A 20,556-nucleotide genomic window follows, 5' to 3' on the forward strand; every position below is an offset into this window, starting at 1 on the left:
TAAATTCCTAACTGGACCTTTCATGCCAAATACATTGAAAAGTAAAAGTAAAACAGTTGACATAAGCAAGCTGATTCAAACTCCATGGCCGCATGAACATAGGTGTGAAGGAGAGACACAAAAGGAAAAAGAAGTCCGCTTGCAGTGAAACGTATCGGCAAAGATGGAATTATCCATGTAACAGGGTTGGTGTCCAAGGCGTTAACAAAACCGGCCCAAGGAGGGACAAACGTGAAGCATTTACAAATGATAAAGGATTTTTGAAAGGCAAGCCCACAAACGAGTGAAAGTGATGGGCGTGCAATAGACATGGTTAAAGGCCCACAATACTTACAACAGGTCAAATCGCTTGTGTGCTTGACCTAAAAAGGCTTGAGAGGGATTCAGGACCAGCCAAGGGCTTCCGAGGAGCGCTTGGGGCAACGACAATCAATATTTTACAAACGAAACGCTGAAAGAAATTGTGTACATTTTAAAAAGCTTGGTGTTTGGATTTGGAAGTTATCCATTGTATCTGTTAGGGAATTGAATCGGTGTTATCAACTGGGTACACGAGTGAGCACTCTACTTATGGTGGGTCTGGATGGAGACCACGACCTGGCAAACCAAAAAACGACCTTCTGCTGGTTTCGATTAGTGCTTAGTAGTTTGCATTTGTTTTTAAAAACGTTTTCTAACTTCATGAAGTGGAAAACTAGTAAAGTTTTTTTTTAAATGCAGCAGAAAGTGGCTCTGTGCTACAGTAACATTATTTCTGCTTCCAAGAAGGGCACCGAATATGCCACTTGACAGTTGTGTTTAGACGTGCCCTTTTCTTCCCCAGCGCCGGCAAATTTCAGCCACTGTGTTTCTCCTCTGGCAGCCCCGACTTATAGTCTAGAAAATAATTGCTTACTCATGGACGTCATTTAGGGGTCGGAGCTGCGACTCCTGGCTTGCCCCTTGTAACCCCTGGCACTGTATTTGCGACCCTAGGCCTCAGAGGTAGCAAAATCAGTGCCAGGAAACAGGGGCAGTTTGCCCTTATGTTTTTTGACAATTACTTTTTATTACACTAATAGTGAATAATAATATCTCACTAGTAGTATAATAAAAAATGAAGTACAATTAACTAGAATATATCCAGTAAAGGTAAGTAAAAAATACTTAGAAATGTTTGTTGTCTCCCTGCGTGCAGATGAGAGTGTGTTTATGTGAGAGATTGTGTGTGCTTGTGTAAGCATTTACGTGAATGTAAAGGTCAAATGGCATGTGATGTCACTTCCGCTACCCCTGGCCTTTTGGTGAATTGACATTCATGTCCTTACTGCCGGATGTCACAAGGAACTTCCGACTTAAGGGTATCAACAATGAGATGCAAAATGTGCCTCAGGTGACGGTGCACTTTCCTGGAAATGCCGGAGTCGTACGACCACACCCAACTGTGCCAGCAAAATTAACAAGCATTTGCAATGTAATGGGTCTTGAGTTTGTTCTACTTAGTGCTATTAAGGTTGTAAATTCCAAACTGGACTTTTCTTGCAACATAAATTGAAAATGAAAAGTGGAACAGTTGAAATAAGTGAGCCGATTCAAAGCGCCACAGGCACCATGAGCATGAGCGCAAAATAGAGACACAAAAGGAAAAAGAAGTTTGCTCCCAGTCAAACGTATTGGCAAACATGTAATACAAAGAAAATGCAAAAACAAAATAAATAATTAGGGAGTAAAATATTACTTAAAAAACAAAGAGTATTACCATTTTGGTAAAGTTGTCAACACACGCGCCTCGTATTCTCTCTGGAGTAGCAGGGCTGTCGAGTCTGAAGGGTCCCGTCAGGCCGACTTCTCTCCTTGCTGAGGCGATGGCATCTTTGATGGCAAAGAAGACTGAAGCAGAAAGGAAAAGTGGAGGCTCTGCAACCGCCTGAAACAACAGACACAGAGATAGTACTTCAGAACTAAGAGTAACTCAATCCTCAATGAGTGGCTAAAAGGGGCCTTGTAGAATCTTGTTAAAAAAATGCTCAGTGCGTTAGTTGGAAGCTCTGGTCTTCTGGCCATTGGACATCACACTGAAACACTAAAGATCCACAAGAGGGCAAGCAGACTGCAGTTTTTCATCTTGTCCACAAGTTGTGATAGGATGTCACAGCTTGTCACTTACAGCCATTAGGGGTTTCCATGTGAGATATAGCAGGCGGGGGAACAGAGCAGAGAGGGTATTATTCCCCATACCCAAGATCTGTATAGGCCCCAATCAATCAATCAATACGTGTTTATAAAGCGCATCTACTCACCCGTTAGGGTCTCAAGACCCCACACTCCTGCAGCGACATGCTAAGGGCATCCCCCATCTGTGATCACTTTCATGTTCCTGTGCACCTGGGTGGTGCAGTCAGGCACCTAGCTGAGCAATGCTGCACAGTGAACGACAGCCAAATAGGTTGACGCTTTGTGTGCGAATGATACTGACTGCTTATGCCCCCTTTAAGAAAGACTGTTATTGGTCAAAACTCCTTGCCCCGCATGCTGGGAAAGACATATCTGTTTATGCTGACACCAGTGTTGTGGTGGACTGGGATCATTCTTCCCACTCACAGTTTAATAAAAATGTTTTTATTGAATAGGTACACATTACACATACAAACGTTCATGTTCCACAGAACCCAAGTACTCATATATGCATTAAATTTGTTACCAAAACACCTTGGTCTCTTTCTGAGTCTTAACATCAAAGAAAAATAACAATACATAACAGTAACACACTTGCCAGACAGCCTAGGAAGGAATATAATGCACACAGCACTGTACTATCAGGAGAATATGGGATACAGTGTGGACAGTAGGTTGGACGTGTGTCATCGTGCCCGGACCATGCTTGAACATCGGCCACCTATCCACCTACATGGCTGCATAGACCATGTTTTTCAGTACGCTTGCTGCATAGCTGCCCACGGTTGAAGCTTAGCTGGGAGGAATCTCAGATAAGAACCCTGGTTAAGTTTCACTCACATTGTGAGTGTAGGCTCACTCACACTGTTACTCTTCGGGAGGCCCTTCTGTTTCTTACAGAAGTTTAAAAAAAAACAAAAACAGTTGTTGGACGGAATGCAGAACAAATCAAACATTCATCCCCAGTTACAGATCTGGGTTTAATCCATCAGTTTTTTTCCTCACCATGCCATTCCAGTTTGGATCTAGCCATATGCAAATCAGTCTTGACCTTGTTCCCCATGGGAACAGTCCAGCCTGAACTGCCAGGCTAGGTCCTCCCTGGACCAGAAACAAGCATCCTAGGACCAGTTTCGGGGTATCACCCTTCTTCAGCCAGGCTAGTTGAATCTGGTGGCATAGTCAGCACGGACATGTATCGTCGTGGCCAGACCATGCTTGTACATCGGCCTCCTATCCACCTACCTGGCTGCAGAGACCATGTTTTTCAGTACGCTTGCCGCATAGCTGCCCACGGTTGAAGCTTAGCTGGGAAGAATCTCAGATAAGAACCCTGCTTAAGTTTCACTCACATTGTGAGTGTAGGCTTACTCACACTGTTACTCTTCGGGAGGCCCTTCTGCTTCTTTCAGAAGTTCACCACTGAGCACCACTTCCAGCTGCTGCTGAGTTACTACTGAAGCAATAAACTGAAAGGGCTGCAAGGAGCTTTCATTTTGGAAAAAAATCTGTTTTTTTCGGTAGGTGCGAGAAACCACTTTTTGCTGCAGCAAAAACTGGTTTATACTTTAGGCTTCCCGGTCTAACCTGCATTGAGCAAAACCGAGCAGTCACCCTAGTTCAGGTATTGTATCTGTATTTGCTTTGCTGTCCTTACTACGGTGATTTCATGTATTTAATTTAGTATGGCTAGTTATATAGCGCAGAGACAAAGAGGCCACAAGCCAGTGACCAGCTAGACAGCCTGATTGGTGAAAACATTTCTTCATTCTTCCTGAAACATGAATAGATTGACTGGTTGTTTTTATCAGATTAACCGAAAGCTGGCTTCACAGCAATGGATCTGCAGTTGCAAAGCTCTTTTGGGTGAGACGACCATATGCTTTCTCCCTCTGTGAGGCTTTGTCGTTTTTCTCTTCCTCCGACTTTCCCATATGTGTCTTTTGCTCGCAGTAAATGCTTGAGGCAGAAAAATAAGCACCGGCCCTCAAAATTAAGTGCCGGGGCTCCGCACCGGAAACCACCGGCTCAAATTAAGCACTGGGGACGATCAGGGTGAGACAATGCAGTCAAAACCACTTGACTATTATGTTAATTGAAAAATGCTGCTATGAAGCAAAACATTGCGCTAGGCTCTTAGCCATCACTTACTCCTAGCCCCTAAATAACCAGCCCAGCATCCCTCTGGAGCACAAAGGTATTTCACCTCACTTTTCCTTCCTACCTCAACTCCCTTAAACTCGTAAAACTGCATACCTTGAACTTCCTAAGACTGAAATGTCAACTTTACTCCTCCCCTCAACTCCCCTTCAAGCTGCTTTACCCTCCAAATTGTAATAACTGCATTTTAAGTATAAACCTGTTGCAACCGTGCCAAGCACCTGCCCATCAGTGACAATCCCTTTCTAATCAACCCCTGTTGGAGCACCTGACCCATCATTGCTAACCTCTCTCCTACAGTGATGACAAACTGCACTAGTATTTGAGGGTCAGAGGAAAAGCTAGTTGCCCTGTTACCAACCATGTGTCGCTACCCAACAGACAAAATGGGACCCACTACTAGTTACATCCACCCTTAACTCCTTGTGCTCCTCCTCTCAGGTAACACTTGGTCAAATAGGCCTTGCAGTCCCCTGGACTACATCATTACACCCAAACAGCCTGGGGGGCAGACTTCCAAATTTGCTTGCCCCCCTCCACATCCCCAAAACCTCCTTGCCTCACTTCAGAAAGCTTGTGTGGAAAATTTAGAAGAAATGCTACTCTACATTGTCTATTTTAGCTTTACTATTCCAAGATGTCTGCCAAGTCTATAATCCATTATCGATTGGTCTAGCAGTAATCGTGTGGGAATGCTCATAAAAGAGGATGCAGCATCCTGAATTTATATGTTACATTGAAGTTGGTAAACTCTAGGGTAGGACTTGTGTGACAGCGTTTGGCACGGCATAAGGGTGCAGGGAGGGAAAGTATTGTTTTCTCACGTGTACAAAGTATAGTAGGTGTTACAGTTTGGCTTACAATTGTGAATTCTATTGCTAAAAGTGGTTTATGGCCAGGGTTACATGATATTTATGCTGTGTTGACAAGGTGTATGTTGAATACCATTTTTATATACCTACACGTTGTGTGAAGTCTCATTTGTGCCGTTCAGCGGGCGTGTGGTGGAGAAGTGCTACTCCATTGCTTTACACATTGCCTCTGTGATAAGCCTGACTGCTATGTGCCAAGCTACCCAAGGGAAAGCGCAGGTTATACAGCAAGTGTAATCACTCACACCTGACAGGAGTAGCAGGTTCTGCCCGGCTAGAGCCTTGCCAACCAGAACGTGCTGCCTCCAACACTCTGTTACTGGTCACCTCTAACTCAGGATAGGCTACTATGAAGAGATATTCCACCCAGCAGTTCAAAGCACAAGACGTTTTACAGTTCTCTTATAATCAGAGGTGCAAACCTTGAGAAACCTCATTCCACCTCTATTGGTCCTAAAAATACTGCATTATCAACCTAAAAAAACTATAAAATTACATTACACGTGCACTGATAGGTTTCCCATCCTCGGACTTGATGCACGTTTAATTGTTGCAAACTTAAAATAGCTAATCTTTGTGCACAATCTCATGCTAAGCAAAGCAAAACATATTCATAATAAAACAATGAATGATACCCACATATGACTTAAGCAATGGATTTCTACATTTATAAAAAGAAGAAAATATATGACTGCAAATAGCACCTTAATCAGTGGGACAGAATAAAATAAGGGGACAGCAACACTAAAAACAAAACTAATGGCAAAAACATTATGCTTTAGCGTGCAGTGCAAGCGTTACCATTCGATAGGGATGGTTATATCCATGCGAGGTTGCACTTCCAGCAGCCTCTTATTATACAGTCAGTTTCATCATCATCCTGTCTAATCACAATCTTGCCTGGACTCTGACCATACTGTGTACACTCTTGTGCGTAGCCATTTTGCCCTGGAGGGCATCCTAGAGTTGACATATGAGCACTCTAGTGACTGTTGTGTAAGGAAGGTCTTGGATTATGCTATTAGTTTTCTCTTCCACAACTAGTGGCACTGTATTTGTTATAGTGTGCACAGTGGTTTCCTCCATACCCTTGGATTGCAGAGGATGAAACACCAGGGCCCTCGGATTGTGAATATTGGGGATATTCCAAAAGTAGTAAGGGTGCTAGAAATTGGGCCTTGCTTTGGATCAGAAAGTGAGGCAGATATATAATATTCTCAGATGGAAAAAAGAGGGTTGTTTTTAGGTTTAACTGTAGTATTCATTGTGGGTTTTTTTAGTTTTTGATTAAGTTGTCATTGAGTGTGGAGACCGTCTATTTCCTGGCTTGGGCTTTTCCTTGATTTTTGGTCTTTGACAATTGGATCTTTTAAGGAGCTCATCTTTCAACAGTCAAATCAATATGCAAGTCAGCAAAACATATAGCAAAAATATCAGCAAATCCAACATCATACATCAGTTTTTTTAAATATTTTAAATCTCAAGTGTCTTACTAACAACTCCAAACCAAGTGTAATAAAAATCACATTATGGATTCCTGTCACGGTTTATCAATTCATATCATTGCTACAGCCGGCACATGTTTAGCAGTTATTCAACTTTGTCAAGCTCGATTTTCTGGATCGGAAAACTGCCAACAGAGACTTTGGCTTCAGCCTTTAGGCAGTTTTGAGTTGTGAGAGCAGATGTGGGCTTTGGGCAGGGATGGGGAGGTGAGTTTGAGGCAGGATGGGAACTAAAAAACAGATCTTGAGGTAATCCTTACAGGTTTGGCATAGTAGAATAATGCAATACAATGAATCTGTAAAGTGCACAGCTATCTCAGAAGAGGTAACCCAACGCTAGCAGAAAGATCAGCCACATGAAGCCTGACACAATAATGCTAAGTGCTATTTATGCAGGAGTCAAAAAGTAAGGATTTTAAGCTCTTTCTAAACAGCGCTTCAGATGGACTACTTCTCAAGTGAAGCGGGAGCGAATTCCACAACTTTGCTGCCAGGAAACTGAAAGATCTGCCTCCTCTTCTGACCTTGTAGACATGCAGGAGTTGAAGACGTTTACATTTGTTGGAGATAAGAGATTTCTTCTGAATGTAAGGCTTGAAACGGCATTTGAGGTAAAGAGGACCCCTATGATTGTAGATTCTGAAAGCAACGGTAAGAGCCTTGAACTGGATTCTTTTTTCACCTGAAGCCAGTGAAGATGGCGTAAGAAAACTGACAAAGCTACATGGTGTGGAGTCTTGAAAATCAGCTGGGCTGTAGCACTCCAAATGATATGAAGATGCTGAATCAGAAAGGCCGGGAGCACCAGATATAAGGTGTAGGCATAATCCTCCCTCTCCCATAGCCACGGTAGGAGGAGACAGCATGCCAGTGTCAGGAGAAGTATCCAGACCACTGGCTTCGCCCAATTCCTGAGCCCAGTCCATAGAAGGGTCATCCTGGTATTCATAAGGGTCCGGGGGCCCATCCGATCCTTCCCCATATTCATACCCATAAGAAAAAAAGTCCGAATCCGACCATGGGGCATAGTAAATATGACCTTCCTACTCCTTTCAGATCAGCAGCTACCACTGAAACAATGTATGAGGGCAGCCCCGATGTTAGCCTATGAAGGGAGCAGGCCTCACAGCAGTGTAAAAACTAATTTAGGAGTTTTACACTACCAGGACATGTAAACTGCACAGGTACATGTCCTGCCTTTTGCCTACACAGCACCCTGTCCTATGGGTTACCTTATGGGTGGCTTAGATGTAGAAAAGGGAGTTTTAGGCTTGGTAAGTACTTTTAAATGCCAAGTCGAATTGGCAGTGAAACTGCACACACAGGCCTTGCAATGGTTAAGGGGCTACTTAAGTGGGTGGCACAATCAGTGCTGCAGGCCCACTAGTAGGATTTAATTTACAGGCCCAGGGCACATATAGTGCAGTCTACTAGGGGCATTATAAGTAACTTAAATAGTCCAATTGGGTATGATCCAACGTTACCATGTTTAAAGGGAGAGAGCAGATGCACTTTAGCACTGGTTAGCAGTGGTAAAGTGTGCAGAGTCTTAAAACTAGCAAAAACAGTATCTAAAAAGTGGAAGGGGCAGGCAATAAGTTTGGGGTGACCACCCTCAGGCTGTCAGCTCTAACATGTGTCCCCCCAGCTGAAAGTGGGGAGAGTTACCCAACCTCCTGGGAGCTCTCATCGCTAAGGCGGAAGTATCTGGAGAGATCATCAGCGTTGGTGTGGTCAATCCCCGGGCGATGCTCCACCGTAAAGTCCATCCCGTGTAGGGAAATGGACCACCTCAAGAGTTTAGGATTCTCACCCCTCATCTGCATGAGCCTTCTGAGGGGCCTGTGGTCTGTCTGAACCCAGAAGTGAGTCCCAAACAGGTATGGCCTCAGCTTCTTCAGTGCCCAGACCACAGCAAATGCTTCTCTTTCAATTGCAGTCCACCTCTGTTCCTATGGTAATTAGTCTTTATTAGCAGAAAACTACTGGTTGGTCTGAGCCCTCCTCATTTAGCTGTGCTAGAACAGCCCCTATGTCATGCTCTGAAGCGTCTGTCTGCATAATAAATTCCTGGGAGCAGTCAGGGGCCTTGAGCACGGAGGCCGTGCACATGGCTTCCTTCAAGGAGTCAAAGGCTTTCTGACAAACCTCTGTCCAATTCACCAACCTAGGTTGCTTTTTGGAGGTGAGTTGGTCTGAGCCCTCCTCATTTAGCTGTGCTAGAACAGCCCCTATGCCATGCTCTGAAGCGTCTGTCTGCATAATAAATTCCTGGGAGTAGTCAGGGGCCTTGAGCACAGGGACCGTGCACATGGCTTCCTTCAGGGAGTCAAAGGCTTTCTGACAAGCCTCTGTCCAATTCACCAACCTAGGTTGCTTTTTGGAGGTGAGTTCTGTCAAAGGTGACACAATGGTGCCATAGCCCTTGACAAACCTTCAGTAGTATCCAGTGAGGCCTAAGAAGGCTCTCACTTCCGTCTGTGTTCTAGGTGGTTGCCAGGTCTTGATAGTTTCAATCTAGGCCTGGAGTGGCTGCACCTTTCCACCACCTACTAGGTGTCCCAAGTATACCACGGAACCCTGCCCATTCTGGCACTTACTAGCCTTGATGGTCATGCCTGTTGCAGAGCCTGAAGCACCTCCTGAGGTGGAACAGGTGTTTCTCCCAGCTGGAACTATAGACAGGTATGTCATCTAGGTAGGCTGCGCAGTAGGCATCCTTGCCAGCTAGGACCCCATTAACCAACCGTTGGAAGGTAGCGGGGGCATTTTTCAACCCAAAGGGCATCACCCAGAACTGCTAATGGCCATCAGGTGTGGAAAATGCCGATTTCTCTTTAGCCCCCTCATTCAAGGTGATCTGCCAGTACCCTGATGTGAGATCAAAAGTACTCAAGAACTTGGCAGCGCCTAGCCTGTCAATGATCTCATCATCTCAGGGGATGGGGTGAGCGTCAGTCCGTGTGACTGAGTTGAGACCCAGTAGTCCACACAGAACCGGAGTTCTGGCTTTGCACCGGGGGCAGCTGCCTTAGGGACCAGTACCACAGGGCTGGCCCAGGGACTGCTGGACTTCTCAGTAACCCCTAGGGCCAATATCTTGGAGACCTCCTCCTTGATGCTTGCCTTCACCTTATCTGACAACCTCTAAATTTTGTTCTTTACATGGGGACTGTCTCCCGTGTCAATGTCATGGACACACAGATGGGTGAGTCCAGGAGTAAGAGAAAACGGAAAAGAACTGCTCCAACAACTCATAGCAGTCTCCTCTCTGATCTAGAGTCAGGGAGTCAGAGACATTGACACCCTCCATCACCTTTTTTGGCAGAGAGGTTCACTCTCCGCTTCCATGCCCTCATCTGTTACAAGGAGCATACTGACCTCAGACCTCTCAAAATGAGGTTTGAGTCTGTTATGATGGAGAACCCTTAGGGGGTGCCTATGGGTCTGGAGGTCCACTAGATAGGTGGCTTCCTCCTTCCGCTCCTTGATCTCAAATGGGCCAGATCAGCGGTCCTGGAGAGCCCTAGGCTCTGCTGGCTCCATTATCCAAAACTTGTCTCCATGTGAGAACTCAGAGTGGCCTTTCGGTCATACCACTCCTTCATCACCTCTTGACTAGCCTCAAGGTTACTCTTGGCAAACTTCCTTAGGGAATCCCACACGGGTAAATATTCCCATCAGGGCTCTGGTCACCACCGGTTCAGTCACTGTTCTCAGAGGGATTGCCTCTGGATAGCGGGTGGCATGGTTCACCAAAACCAGGATAAACCTGTTGCCTAAGCCAGTATTGGGGTCCAAGGGACCAATGACGTCGATGCCCACCCTTTCAAAGGGGGTACCAACGACAGGGAGTGGGATAAGGGGTGCTTTAGGCCTTTTCCCTGTCTTCCCACTAGCCTGGCAGGTGGGGCAGGCCCTGCAGAAAGTATCTGAGGCTACCTGCTTTCTAGGTCAATGGAAGTGGGTGACAAGCCTGGCAAAGGTCTTATTTTGGCCCAAATGTGCTGCCAGGGGGATGTCGTGAGCCAGGCCCAGAAGGAAGGTCTGGTAACCCTGGGGGACCACCAGCCCACGTGCTGCCCCAATGGCCGAAACCTTAGGCTCACTGTAAAGGAGAGCATTCTCCCAGTAGAGATGGTGATCGCCAGAGGCTTCACCAGCTGCTTGGGATGCGGCCTGTCGCCTCAGACCCTGAAGGGTGGGGCATTCCTTCTGCGCCTTGCAGAGTTCTCCCCTGGTTGGCCCACCCTCTACTTGCCAGCCAGCAAGTTCAGGCAGGTTGCGCAGGTCAGCTATGTCCGCTCCAATTTGCTCAAGGGGCCTCCTCATCCAGAGGGGCCCCGTCCACCACTGTGGGAACATGTGAGGCTCGTTTCCTGCCCTCTTGGCCTTCCTCTTTGCAGCTGTCTGGGACATTGTTCCAGGCTCCAGACGCCCTTGACTCCCTTCCCGGGAAGCCATGGACCTTGTGGTCATGCAGACCCACTCAGGCAAACCTAACATCTCCAGGTGGGATCTGAGCTCTACCTCCTTCCAGGCAGTATGCTCAAGATCATTGCCTAACAGACAATCTACAGGCATGGCAGGACTCACAGCTACTTTCAGAGTAACAGAGAACCCTTCCCACACTCAAAGGGAACCAGAGCCACCGGTAGGTGACTCTCACGATTGTGAGCGACTATGACCTGGTGGAATGTATTAGGGACTATCTGCTCTGCTGACACCAGCTGACTCTTAACAGTAGTCATACTGGCTCCTGTGTCACGCAGAAACTCCACCCTTTGCCCATCAATGGTGACCCACTGCCTATACTTTGAAGTATTTGCAGGCATGTGGGCTTTAGGCACCCCCCCCCCCACCAGCTCCCCCGGGAATTGTTTTGGAGGCCTTTTGAGAGTTCCTTAACTTTAAGTTTATCTCCCCCTCTATCTTCTGTTCGGAACCCTGACCACCTTTGTGGGTTTCCCCCCTAGATGCCTTCTTGAACACTCTGGTGCTAACCTAGAGGTTCGCCTCCTCAGCAAGCTTCCTGGGATCAGTCTGCTTACTATCTACCAAGTGCTGGCGCAACTCTGTAAAAGAAATACTGAGCATATGCTCTCTCAGAATCACTCATATAACCATTGTAATCTTCTACTTTGCTGCCCTGCACCCATCCATTCAGTGCCTTATTGGAGAAATCAAAACAATCTACCCAAGTTTGTGTGGAAAGTTTGGTGCTGTCCCTAAACCTCTGACAGTATTTCTCAGGGGGTCAGCTCAAACTTGGCCAGTAAAGCGGCTTTCATGAGTGCAGAGACATTCTGATCAGGTGGAGCTAGTGTAAGAAGTGTGTCCCTCCCCACTGCTGGTACATAAAACCACAAGGCTGCCCCCATTACTCCTTAGAGGTCCCATGGGCCCTTAGTGCAACTTCATAGGCAGCCAACCACTTGTCAATGTCATCTCCCATCACAAAACTTGGCACCACATTCTTGGTTATACAAACTTTTTTCTCCCCAACAGGTCCTGCATGTATGCTGCAGTCATTACTGCTGGACTCAGACTGTCTTGCCTTGATCGCCAGCTCCTTGAGACTCAGTTCATGAGTCAACAAAAGTTTCTTCTCAGCCAAGGCTCTCTCAGCTGCAACCTGATTGGCTGCTCTCTCAGCTTCAGCCTGTTTGGCTTCTCTCTCTGCCCTCCTTTCCTCCTGTTGACCCTCAATTTTCAACCTTGTCATCTGCAATTGGAACTCTCTCTGCTCTCTCCGTTCCTCTGCAGTCAGGCCTTGATCAGAGACACTGCTCCCTGGTTTGGCAGGGGGCACAATTGCAGCGGTAACATCATCCACTGATGGCAAAAGATCCTCTGAGGGGCCATCCTCTGGACCCTCCTCCTCAGCATCCTCCTCAGAATGGGCTTCTGCCCAGGCCCTCAGCGCTATTTGAAATTCCATCTTTCTGGAGGCTCATTGGGTGGGTACTCCCATATCCCTGCAGAACCCTTTCAGCTGTTTGACAGTATATGTCTCCAACAGGACTAGATCAAAATCTCCTGCTTGAGACCCAGCCTGAGGCATGTTGAGTGAGGAAAGACGAAATTGCAAAAAGAGATAAAAAATCAAGTTGACCTTCAACTGTGGGTAGGTAGTGAAATACTTAGCTACTGCATGTCACTGCACAAATACAAATCCTATCCTCACCTCTGATAACCAATATTAGAAATGGGGTCTTTGGTTGGCAGTCAGGTTACCCCCTGTCCAAGCAAGGACACTCACTCTAGTCAGGGTAAGTCTCACACAATCCAAATTATTCTGTGCCCACCCTCTGGTAGCTTGGCACTGAGCAGTCAGGCTTAACTTAGAAGGCAAGGTTTAAAGTACTTGTGCAATGAATCATACAATAACACCATATACCACCACAAAAATACACCACACAGTGTTTAGAAAAATATATAATATTTATCTGGATAAATGCAGGTCAAAACGATTAAAATGCAATAAGTAAATGTTGAGGTATCACTGTAAAAGTGACAGAAAGTGTCTTAAGTCTTTTAAAAGCAAACAAAGTCTCTTTTAAGCACAAAGTACCTGGTTCACGTGCAAAATCTCTGCAAAGAACCGCAGAGGTGGAGATGCATGGAAACAAAGGGGGTGTGCGTTGATTTCTCGGGCCGCACACATCGATGCGTCATTTAGTTTTCACGCAGGGATGGCTGTGCGTCAATTACCGGCGCTCTGTCATGTTTCCTCTGCGGGTTGCAGGGTTTTCGGATACCCCGGGGACGATGTGTGGATTTCTTGCCCTGGCAGGACGAAGTCACAGGAGCTGCATCGACTCGGTGGGCGTTGCGTCGAATTTACTACGGCACAGCAGGCGCTGCGTCGATTCCTCTCTGGAAGTCGGGCAGCGTCGTTCAGGCTCGGCTGTGCCTAGATCCAGTGTGCCGTGCGTCGAATATCCGGTCGCTAAACTGGTGCTGCGTCGATCTTGTCATTGCGAAGTGGGGCTGCGTTTGTACAAACACACACAATAATACAGCAAACCACTACAAAATGACAACACAGTTTGAGTAAAATAGTAAATATTTTATCTACATAAACAAGATCAAATACAATAAAAATCCACAATATGTAGTTAAAAATACTAATTTAGCACTTAAAGGTATGGAGTTGTTCGACCAACAGGTACAGTACCTTAAGAATAAAGTAGAAAACAGGCTGGTGAACGGAGTCAGGAGAGCTGCTTTGCTGGGTCCGATGCAGCATTGGTTCTGGTGCCAGAGGGCAGAAGGACAGCAGAGTTGCGCAACGGGGTCGAGTCCTCACCACTGGACGGTGGAGGTGAAGCAGCGTCAGATGAGAGGTCATTCCCTTGGTTCCGGCAGATGCAAAGTCCGGCTGGGTTATGATGCAGGGGCAAACTCACAAGGGTAGTGATGATGTCACAGGGCCACAGGCGCTATGATGCGTTGGGTCATCATGAACGTTGGACGTATGACACTCCGGTGTCAGCAAAGTCGGGCGGGATCATCGACTGCAGCAACGCAGGCCTACAGGTTTGTCAGACTTCTACGAGGTCCACGGCCTCGGGGCAGGCGGCGTCGCGGTTCTGGGGTAGCGGCATCAGCTCACAGGCTCATTAGATTAGTCGCACTTAGCGAGGTCCGCAGCCTCAGGGAAAGCGTGTCACGGTTCCAGGCAGCACCAACCTTTGCAAAGTCGCACGGCATCGTCCGGCATTGTTAGATTGTTTTTTCCTCAGGAATTCACTTCCAGGGGTCCAGAAACTGGAATGGCACCCTCTGGCAAGCTAAAGTCCACAGCAAGTAGACTCAGGTCTGGTTGGTGAAGCCTTTCCTGTCCCTGAGGCTTCAAAACAGGAGGCAAGCTCTATTCCAAGCCCTTGGAGTCACTTCTCAAGCAGTAATGCAACAAAGTTCAGACTCTGTTCCCTTGCACAGGCAGAAGCAGCAACTGCAGGATAGCCCAACACAGCACAGTGACAGGCAGGGCAGCAGTTCCCCTCAGCTCTTCTCCAGGCAGAGATTTCTCTTGAATCCTTGAAGTAATCTAAAGTCTGGGGTTTTGAGCCAAATACTTATATCCCTTTCTGCCTCTGAAGTTGGCAAACTTCAAAGTAAAGTCTCAAGTGTTTGTAAGATCTTTTCCTGTCCGGCCAGGACCCAGCTACACACCAGAAGGTTGGGGACTGTGTTTTGTGAGGGCAGGCAAAGACCATTCAGGTGTTAGTGACCACTCCTCCCCTCCCTTCCAGCATAGATGGCTCATGAAGATATACAGGCTACACCCCAGCCCCCTTTGTGTCACTGTCTAGTGAGAGGTGCAAACAGCCCAACTGTCAAACTAACCCAGACAGGGAATCCACAAACAGGCAGAGTCACAGAATGGTTTAAGCAAGAAAATGCCTACTTTCTAAAAGTGGCCTTTTTTAAACACACAATTCAAAAAACAACTTAACATAAAGATGTATTTTTAAATTGTGAGCTCAGAGACCCTAACCCCCATATTTCTATCTGCTCCCAAAGGGAATATGCACTTTAATAACATTTAAAGGCAGCCCCCATGTTAACCTATGAGAGAGGTAGGCCTTGCAACAGTGAAAACTGAATTTAGCAGTATTTCACTGTCAGGTCATGTAAAAACTCATAAGTACATGCCCCACATTTAATGTACACTGTACCCTACCCATGTAGCTACCTAGGGCCTACCTTAGTATAAAAAGGGAAGGTTTAGGCCTGGCAAATGGGTATAATTTGCAAGTCGAATTGGCAGTCCAAGACTGCCCACACAGACACTGTAGTGGCAAGTCAGAGACATGCTTACAGGGCTACTTATGTGGGAGTCACAATCAGTGCTGCAGGCCCACTAGTAGTATTTGATTTACAGGCCCTGGACACCTCTAGGGACTTACTAGTAAATCAAATATGCCAATCATGGAAAGCCAATTATACATACATTCTACATATGAGCACTTGCACTTTAGCACTGGATAGCAGTGGTAAAGTGCCCAGAGTATCAAAAACAGCAAAAACAGAGTCCAGCACACATCAACAACCTGGGGAACAGAGGCAAAACGTTAGGGGAGACCACACCAAGGATACCACATCTAACATCAAGGAATTCGAAACTGGAGGCTAACAATTAACCTAGTCTTCTCAGATTGATTTGTGGGAGCTGTGCAGGTGCATCAAACAGAATATAGTGTGGATGATGTGTCTTCAATAGAATTTAGAAAAGCTCCAACCTTCCAAATAACATTTATTTTTTATATAAATTTGTTTGCAAGTTAAATAATGTTCTATCATGTGTGTATCTCTTTGATGAAATGCTCGTTTCTGTATTTTTTGTTTTGAAGTTCAAATCATTAACACTGTTCAGGCGGGGTTCGCCAGCTTCTGGTAATGACTCTGTCAGGGGTGGGTCCCCAGATTCCAATAATGATTTAGTAGGGGTACCCAGGTTCCAGTAATGATAAAGTGGGGGTCATCAGAAGTCAAAAGGTGAAGAACCACTGAGTCATAGAAGCTTCAGATAATAGCAAGGTTGGTGAGATCAAATAATGAATTACAACTCAGAAGTAGGATTTCTTTTACAACCTAATGTCTTATTTTTATAAGGTTAAAGTAGCTTAGACTTGAGTATATGGTAGGAAAAGATGATTGCTATCAACCTACGCTAAAGCTCTGCTCACCAGACACCGAGCTGCTTGCTGTATCTCAAATTACGTTCCTTGGTTGGCTAGCCAGGGGGCAGAGGGTCAGGAAAGGTGTTCCGCTTTTAATTCACATTTTAGAACCAATTCAATTAATTAGTCAATCAATTACATGCATACAGTACACAGCTGCTTCTGAAATAGAGTCCCGGCACTAGCAGTGTCACGGAACTGCAATTGGGGCAAGCAAAGAGCAGTGGGCACTAAACCTCATTAAAAAGTCAAATGTTTAGCTTCTTTATGAAGATGAACTCAAAATAATTCCAATTGTAAGCTAATATGTGAGTTCCAGAGTTAAGCCATTAAAAAGTCAAAGGGTCTACCAGCTTTTCTGGCCTTAAAAATATTTGGAACTTTAAGGAACCTCAGAGTGTTAATTCTGAAATATGGACGGGCAGAACTTGCAGAGTTTCACTTTACAGAATTCAATAGTTACATACAAGCACTGCAAAACTCCACTGAGTTCCGCCAATTGGTGGAAAATATGCATGTGGTGCTGCTTGCACTGCTTGTGCTGCAATTTAGTGCCAGTATTGTGAGCAGCCTTGACAAATCAAAGCAAGCAGCACCATGGTGTGCACAGGAGAGCAGCCATTTGAGCTAACTGTGCTGCCGCTTGAGTAGAAAATCTACTCAAGCGCCAGCAAATCCACTCAAGAAGTAGCCCTCTGGTTGCATCCGAGTGCTTTAGAAAATGGCACTAGGGTATGCCAAATCTTGCTCCAGCTCGCTTTTCGAGAGCATCGCAAAATAATATTCCACCACGTGGCAATTCGTGGAATTTGGCCAGAACTCTGTGTTACAAGAGTTGCCAAATTCCACCTGTTTTGCTGGGGGAATGAAACAGACCGACCCCTAATTTTAAAGATCTGAATTAATGGTAGGGTTGGAGTCATTTGCTTGATTAAGGAGGTCCTTGGGCAGCTAAGGCTCTGAATGCAAACGAAAGGGCTTTAAATTGGATTCATTTGGCTACTGGCAGCCAATGAAGGCACTTCAAATGAGGTGAGATTGATAATCATCATTGAATGTTCAAGATCAGTCTTGCTGTGGCATTCTGCACATCCTGCACACACTGAAGTCTGAATAAAAAAGGCCTGGACACCCAGTCTAGTCTGAAGATACAACCATATGCACAATAATTTTTCGATTATCTTTAAGAACCAGGTGCACCATTTTTTGAGAGATTTAAGTTTCACAAAATGCCCAACAGAGATGTGTAGAACTTGGGTTAGAAAGGAGAAACTGAAATCAAATATTATTAGCGAATTTCTGGCCATGAGGCCATGTTTGGAGGAGGACTGACTTTATCCGGCAACCGTCTGCTTGGATTAGACAGGCACTTAGACCGAAGAAGCTAGATGTCAACTGTATATCATATTACTTGAATGCCCCAAGGGTCGATTAATTTGGCCAATGGTTCTAAATACAGATTAAATAGGGTAGGGCTCAGAGCTGAGTCCTGTGGAACTCCAAACCCAAGTGTTTTCGAGGTTGATGTAAAAGGTGGGGAGATACACCACCTGTGATCTGGTCTCGAAGGAGAATTTCAGCTAAGCACAAGCTTTACCTTGAATACCAGCCATTCTGATCCTGTCCAGAAGGAGCGAATGCTAAACAGTATCAAAGGCGGATGACAGATTGAGAAGGACGGCCACAGCAGAACAGTCCTAATCACGATTTTCTTTGAGGAATTCCGTAACGTCCAACAAGGCAGATGCAATACTCAAACTCTGACAGAAGCCGGATTGAGAACATGAAGCAGTTTATTAGATTCCAAAAAATGAGTTACCTGTCTATTAAACAATTTCTTTAAAATCTTAAGTGAAATCAGCTTGAAGCGGCTTAATAACCAATTATCCACAAACAGGCAGGGTCACAGGAATGGTATAGGCAAGAAAATGCTCACTTTCTATAAGTGGCATTTTCAAACACACAATCTTAAAATCAACTTTACTAAAAGATGTATTTTTAAATTGTGAGCTCAGAGACCCCAAACTCCACATGTCCATCTGCTCCCCAAGGGAATCTACACTTTAATCAGACTTAATGGTAGCCCCCATATTAACCTATGAGAGGGACAGGCATTGCAACAGTGAAAAACGAATTTAGCAATATTTCACTGTCAGGACATATAAAACACATCACTATACTGTATTTCCCACCTTAACCATACACTGCACTCTGCCCTTGGGGTTACCTAGGGCCTGCCTTAGGGGCGTCTGACATGTAAGAAAAGGGAAGGTTTAGGCCTGGTAAGTGAGTACACTTGCCAAGTCGAATTTACAGTTAAAAACTGCACACACAGACACTGCAGTGGCAGGTCTGAGGCATGATTACAGAGCTACCTATGTGGGTGGCACAACCAGTGCTGCAGGCCCACTAGTAGCATTTGATTTACAGGCCCTGGGAACCTCTAGTGCACTTTACTAGGGACTTACTAGTAAATCAAATATGCCAAACATGGATAAACCAATCAACAAACGAATTTACACAGAGAGCATATGCACTTTAGCACAGGTTAGCAGTGATAAAGTGCTCAGAGTTCAAAAGCCAATAGCAACAGGTCAGAAAAAATAGGAGGCAAAAAGATTGAGGATGACCCTGCATAAGCAAAAAAGTCCAACAATGTGTTGGTGTGCACCAAAAGAATTTCCCATTTTATTTACTGCCTGTAATCTAGCCACCTCTTTTTGGGGCTGGATCTATTGAGGTTCATGAGTTTATGTGCTAGATTTTTTAACCACATAAGCATGCCACTGTGAGATTAGATCATTCTGCCAACCAGCAATACATAGCACGAAAGACTGCTTTCCCCCTTTGATTATTAACCATGATCTATTACACAGAAACAAGGCATAATTTCCCTGAACTTCAGCTAAAAACTCCAGGTTTTAGTCCAACTACGTTTTAGTCCAATGGCTGCTGACATTGTTTGGTGCTGTGCAGACTATTTTTATCTTTCTCTTTATGTTTCTTTTCGGAAGCTATACAAGCCGGAAGCATTGCTACCTAAGAGCGCCGCTGAGATTGGGATAAGGAATGAGACATTCATGCATAGAGCAAAGCTAGGGGAAGGTAAGGGGTAAGGGAGATGTTCATAGGTATCTCGTATGATGGGTGGGACTCGGGTGTTTCCTTTGATAGCTCTAAAATTCTTAAGAAGGAGCTCAAAGGTTGGTATGTTCTTATGTGTTAGACTGATTGGCATATTTCAAATGTGGGAAGAAGAGAGACAGCTATGGTATTAGGCCATAGCAATATAAAAACGGGTTGTACACTGAACAGGAGAAAAGAATTTGCATCCATGTTTGAACTTTAGGAAGGCGGTTTCCAGTTGAAGTTGAGGAGCAGTGACTTCTGGAAGAGGACAATGAAATGAATGGAAAGATTGTCAACTAGAACTTTTCATTTGGACTAGCATGTTTGCAGAAACAAATCAGAGGCGACAATGTTGAAAATGTTTGGTTGCACAGCCACAAGTAAGGCACCGGAAGTACTTGGGAGTGAAGCATAGATGATAGTTACGAGTCAGGTGCAGCAAAACTACTGAATCTTTTCATGCGGAAATTTTGCTGCATTCAATTACAAGCTTTTAATTTGGGATTTTTACGTTTGTGATTTTACTGTGTGGTAAAAAGAAATCACACGCGGTAAAACTGCATGCAGAAAACCGAATGCAGCTATTAAAAGTTGGGGTGAAAACCTTCCAAGAGGTGGAATTGGCAGCTACATTTACTACGTGCACTGGACCGGGGTAAATTTTTTAATTTTAGTGTTAACTAATTCAATTGTTTGGACACTATGATGAAAGTTGCAAAAGGTCAAATTGTTTTTCCCCCCAAAAGTAATTATTTTAATTCAATAATTTTACTTTATTGTATATTTTTTGTCCATAGGCTTCTTACATTAAAGACTGCTGATAAGTGAATAACATTGTGCTATGAAATTTACATTAAACATTCATACACCGGAAATGAAGATTACCAATGCTACATAACGAATAAGAGGTCTTTGTGCCACCGTAATATTTTACATATTTATGTCCTACCTGTAAAAACATTATCCTCTAAAATTAAGTATTAGTATACTATTTTTGCAAAAAATAAATACACCAAGCATCAAACAAAATTGTAAAAGGAATAG

At 45.0% G+C, this 20,556-nt stretch overlaps 1 protein-coding gene across 1 annotated transcript in view; it reads right to left on the reverse strand.

Moving 5' to 3' along the window:
• The window catches only part of LOC138295473 (xanthine dehydrogenase/oxidase-like), a 794,335-nt gene that overhangs the window by 15,176 nt on the left and 758,603 nt on the right, over positions 1-20,556 (reverse strand). Inside the window, exon 35 of the mRNA XM_069233806.1 lies at positions 1,739-1,906. Coding sequence (XP_069089907.1) covers positions 1,739-1,906 — 168 coding nt within the window. The remainder of the gene's footprint in view (positions 1-1,738; positions 1,907-20,556) is intronic.

The sequence above is a fragment of the Pleurodeles waltl genome, chromosome 5 (assembly GCF_031143425.1).
Source record: "Pleurodeles waltl isolate 20211129_DDA chromosome 5, aPleWal1.hap1.20221129, whole genome shotgun sequence".
NCBI classification, from domain to species: Eukaryota; Metazoa; Chordata; class Amphibia; order Caudata; family Salamandridae; genus Pleurodeles; species Pleurodeles waltl.